The 4,949-nt window shown below is 45.2% G+C and overlaps 1 protein-coding gene across 2 annotated transcripts in view; it reads right to left on the bottom strand.

Moving 5' to 3' along the window:
- Positions 1 to 4,949, bottom strand: part of LPCAT3 (lysophosphatidylcholine acyltransferase 3) — a 44,462-nt gene that overhangs the window by 3,836 nt on the left and 35,677 nt on the right. For both annotated transcript variants that reach the window (XM_017517006.2, XM_017517007.1), the window contains 5 exons: positions 3,935 to 4,042; positions 3,173 to 3,279; positions 1,996 to 2,089; positions 1,791 to 1,828; positions 1,196 to 1,374 (listed from right to left, as the gene is read on the bottom strand). In XM_017517006.2, coding sequence (XP_017372495.1) covers positions 1,196 to 1,374; positions 1,791 to 1,828; positions 1,996 to 2,089; positions 3,173 to 3,279; positions 3,935 to 4,042 — 526 coding nt within the window. The remainder of the gene's footprint in view (positions 1 to 1,195; positions 1,375 to 1,790; positions 1,829 to 1,995; positions 2,090 to 3,172; positions 3,280 to 3,934; positions 4,043 to 4,949) is intronic.

The raw sequence follows: 4,949 nt of genomic DNA, 5'->3' as shown, positions 1-4,949 counted from the left end.
AAAAAAAAAAAAAAGAGTTGTGGGCAGGTCAGGGCAGCAGACAGTGGACCAATTTTGTGTTTTCCCCTCAGGGATGCTACTGATCTCAAGATCTCACCAGGTTTCACAATCTCCATTGGGACTAAAACCCAGTGGATGTAAGATAATAAAAATAACCTCTTTGAATCTGCTCCTTCATTTCTTGGTTGAATTGATGCTGAAACACAGGATAGACAAGTTCTCAGTGAAGGAATTCTGGCAATTAAACAATTTTTTTACCTTTTTTATTTTCTAGAGACAGGGTCTTGCTCTGCCACTCAGCTGCAGTACAGAGGCACAGTCATTGCTCACTGCGGCCTTGAACTCCTGGGCTCAAGCAATCTTCCTGCCTCACCTTCCTGAGTAGCTGGGACTATAGGCATGTACCACCTTGCCTATATAATTTTTTTAATTTTGATTTTTTGTAGAGATGGGGTCTCACTATGTTGCCCAGGCTGGTCTTGAACTCCTGGCCTCAAGTGATCCTCCTGCCTTGGCCTCCCAGAATGTTGGGATTACAGGTATGAGCCACTGTGCACTCCTACATTTCCTATTGATAAATAAATATTTTTGAGACAGGATTTTGCTATGTATCCCAGAAGGGAGTGCAGTGGCGTGATCAAAGTTCACTGCAGCCTTGAACCACCTTCCCTGGGCTCAAGCAATCCTCCCACTTCAGCCTCCTAAGTAGCTGGGACTACAGAGGCATGCCACTATGCCTGCTAATTTTGTATTTTTTTGTAGAGACAGGGTCTCTCTCTGTTGCCCAAGCTGGTCTAGAACTCCTGGCTCAAGCAATCCTCCTACCTTAGCCTCCCAAAGTGCTGGGATCATAGAGGTGAGACCACTGTGCCTAGCCTCTAGCTCTATCTAGCTTACATATATTTCATATACATATGAAAATGGGCTTTAAAGGCAGAAATGTGACTGGTTCAGGCAAACCTCTGCGGCATAAACATGGATTTTTATGTTTGTAACAGTATCAGAATAGATAGCTGGAAGAACCCTAAGCTAAAAAGGGCCCACTCCTGGCACAGAGCACCCGTTACAACAGCCCAGGGCCTGCGTGACACAGGTCTGTATGCCAGGGCCACGATGGAGAATGCAGCTTTCAGAAGAGTCCCTTCAGAGTGAGTGAGATACCTACATGGACATCTGGGCCAAGAGAGGCAATTACCTGTTTGGTATCTTTCCCGGTATGTCAGTCAGCTGTCCCTGCACCAGCTTCATGTAGTGGTTCATTGAGAACTGGGGCCCTACCAAGAAGGCTCCATAGAAGTAGGAGAAACCGGCAACTTCCAGCAGGGAAGGGACACCCCGTATGGCATATTTCTGTTGCTCAGAGGACAAGGAATTCTATGCCAAGAAGAGAATGCATGGTTCAGGATAGCCTTGAATCTCCCCGCAAGAGCCAGTTTGAGTGTTCCCCACCCTGGTGCCCCACTGACTGTGGTTCTTCAAATAGCCTTCTCTTTGGGGGATGACAAATAGTTGCTTCTTGTGGAAATGCGTGTGTGTGTAGTGTTAACAACAGCTGGCTGTTGCTGCTTTAGCAAATGCCTTGCTGGCATTGATCTCTGGACTTTGTGCAAGAGCTGGGTCCTGGGCAAATTAGACTTGTTGATCCTTGCTCGGTGCTATCTGAAAGGTCGCACAGGCTGGGGAATGAGGGAGAGGCTCTGCTGTGGAATTTGGGTTCAGTCTTTTGTTAACAGCCTTTTTCTTCCCTTTCATTAAGTCTTGAACCTCTCTGCGGATGAATGGGTACTTACCTGGTCTTTCCCTCCGTCAAAGTAGTCAACAGCCAAACCTGAGCAGAGAGAGAACGGGTGGGTAGGGTGGTGGGAGAGGACACTGCGGACGTGGCCTGTGGAGTGAGTGCAGCCAGAAGTGTGTGGCGGGGGGTGCCGAGGAAGTTTTTGGTGAGATTGGGGAGGGACCTACACGTGAGGAGGGAAGGCAGTGACCATCACTCACCGATCAGCTTCAAAGTGAGGACACAGTGTGGCATTGTCCACTTGATATCGTAGTTGTCGGTGGCTGTGTAATAATATCCAGCCAGAAGGTAGGCCTAGGAGAGGTGCAAGTTTTTATTCTGCCATCACTACTGTTTCTTCTCCCTGCTCTGAAATTCGGTGTTCTCTTTCCTTTTTCCTTTCTCCTCATCCCATCATTAAAAGCCTTAATAAATTCCTACAAATGGAGGCGCTGAGAACCTATAATGGGAAGAGAGTTGCTCAAGGCTTTTCGGCAAAATGAGGACTAAACTGAGATGGGAATTTGGATGCTGGGACCACAGGTACATGCCGCCTCACCCAGCCAATTTTTATTTTTTTGTTTGTTTCACCATGTTGCCCAGGCTGGAGGGCTAATTTTTGTACTTTTTTTTTTTTTGTAGAGATGGGGTTTCACAGGTTGCCCAGTCTTGTCTCAAACTCCTGGGCTCAAGCAATCTGCTTGCCTTATCCTCCCAAGGTGCTGGGATTACAGGTGTGAGCCACTGTGCCCGGCCTACGCTTGGCTTCTTTAACTCATTCTGTTGCTTTTCTATCTTGCTTTGAAGTGACTCTCCGCCTGGATAGCAGGCTAAATCAAAGAGCCTAATGACACAGTATGCAAAGGGTTAGCTGGTAGCCCTTCCTTGAGGCAGGCAAAGAGTTACCATTACAATCTGTGGATGGGACACTTGGGGCTGATGATAAGCCACCTACCCGAAGTCATACTGCTAGGTGCTGGGAGAGGGGTTAGAAATTAGGTCTGCTAATTTCTTTTTTTTAATTTGAGACGGAGTCTCGCTCTCTTGCCCAGGCTAGAGTGCAGTGGTGCCATCTCGGCTTATGGCAGGCTCCGCCTCATGGGTTCAAGTGATTCTCCTGCCTCAGCCTCCCGAGTAGCTGGGATTATAGGCACGGGCCACCACGCCCAGCTAAGTTTTGTATTTTTAGTAGAGATGGGGTTTCACCATGTTGGTCAGGCTGGTCTCGAACTCCTGACCTCGTGATCCTCCCAAAGGCATCCCAAAGTTCTTGGACTACAGGTGTGAGCCACCGTGCCTGGCCTTAGGTCTGCTAATTTCTATACCATAGTCCCCTGCCTACCCGTCCCCTGAACTGCTGTCAGCTGTAGCCTGAACTTCTAAGGGAAAGAAGTTTACCATCTGGAAGCAAAAGGTAGTGAGGACGGCAGTGATGGTGCGGCCCATTAGTCGAAGGATGAGGAACTGAAGCATAATACATAGCAGGGAATGGTAGAGCTGGTTTCCTGGATGCAAGAAGAGAGAATTTAGCCCGGTTTTTATACTCTCACTCGTCCTGAGACTTCCAATCACAACATAGTATATAAAGGAAAAACATTGGCATCAGGATCTTATTTTCAGAATAACATCATGTTTTGGAGGAGAAGATGGAAATTAATTGTATAAATATGAGATTATTAGGGCGCTATTGTACTTCTTTTCTTTCCTTCTTTCTTTTTTTAGAGACGAGACTTGCTCTGTCATCCAGGCTTGAGTGCACTAGCTCAATCATAGCTCACTACAGCCTTGAAATTCTGGGCAAGTACCACCACACCCAGCTCGTTACTGTGTTTTTGAATGTCTGAAGTGAAAGAATGAATTTAAGTGGGGATTGCTTGGATGGGTCATTCAGTTACATCCACATCAGAGAGAAGCTGAGGATTCTTTGTTGATGGGGTCTGGCAAGGGTAACCACCCTCAAAATGTTTTTATCTGACAGAAGAACGTACATGAAAGGGAAAAAGGAAAAGTTAAGCTGTGTTTCTGTCCATAAAACCCTCTTTGCAAGCAGGAACATTATAACTTCCCTACCATCAGATTCTCTCAAGGCAATTTTGTTCAAGTCTGTTCCTTCCCAGGTTCCCTCTAATTGCAGTGTCACTGCTAACTTAGTTTACTCACCAAAGTTAAAATAAGCAATTGAGAGGCCTGTAAAGGTATGGAAGAGGTGGATGAGGTAGCTCTCCTTGTAGAAAAGGTAATGCCGATAAAACAAAGCAAAGGGGTAACCTAGATGGGGAGAAAGATAAGTAGAGGGTTATTTGTGCCTGATGCTGTCTCATTTTGGTTTGGAAGTTTATCTGGCATGAAACGTGGCCCAGAGAGAGAAACACACACACACACACACACACACACACACACACACACACACACAGAGTATGATGGCAACAGAAAAGACAATAATAGTATCCCCAAGAACCAAAAGTTTGTAAATACAAATTTTGAACTGAAGATATTAATATTTGATTGAGGCAATATAAAGCTGGGTTCTAAGACTAGGTTTCATTTATAGCCTATGAACTATTGCCAGCAATCTTCTCTTACGTGAATTTTAAAAAAATGATACAAGGAAGCCAGTCATGGTGGCTCTCGTGTATAATCCCAGTACTCTGGGAGGCTGGGGCAAGAGGATTGCATGAGTCGAGGAGTTTGACACCAGCCTGAGCAACATAGCGAGACCTCGTCATTTTTAAAAAACAAGATACGAAGATTTGAGGGTGCCCAAACACTAATTTACATTTTGTGATCTATCTTGCTAGCACAGGATTATCAGATGAGGACAAATGTAAATTAGTATCAGGCTAAATCCTGGGATTGCTGACTGCATATATAGCAGTTACAAGATGTGTGGAGATACTCCTCACAGTCTGTAATCTGGGCATCAGCCAAGCTATAAAATCCGTTTAAGCATACTGGAAAAATGTCTTCTATAAAGCCATGAGTCAGAGTATAGTCCAAAGGCCATGAGTGAACCATAGAGGATCTCCTGATGGGTCATGAACTGATTATACACGGCCAGGGATTGCTTACTGAATTAAAAATGGTCAATAACATTTGGTACTGCTGAACTAAAATTAGTGTATTCTGTGGTTTTACTGCAGACTCACCTTCAGTGTTCTTTTTTTTTTTTTTTTTT

Source organism: Cebus imitator, unplaced genomic scaffold, assembly GCF_001604975.1.
Source record: "Cebus imitator isolate Cc_AM_T3 unplaced genomic scaffold, Cebus_imitator-1.0 Scaffold614, whole genome shotgun sequence".
In the NCBI taxonomy this organism is placed as follows: domain Eukaryota; kingdom Metazoa; phylum Chordata; class Mammalia; order Primates; family Cebidae; genus Cebus; species Cebus imitator.
This window is presented reverse-complemented; position numbering and strand designations above follow the sequence as displayed.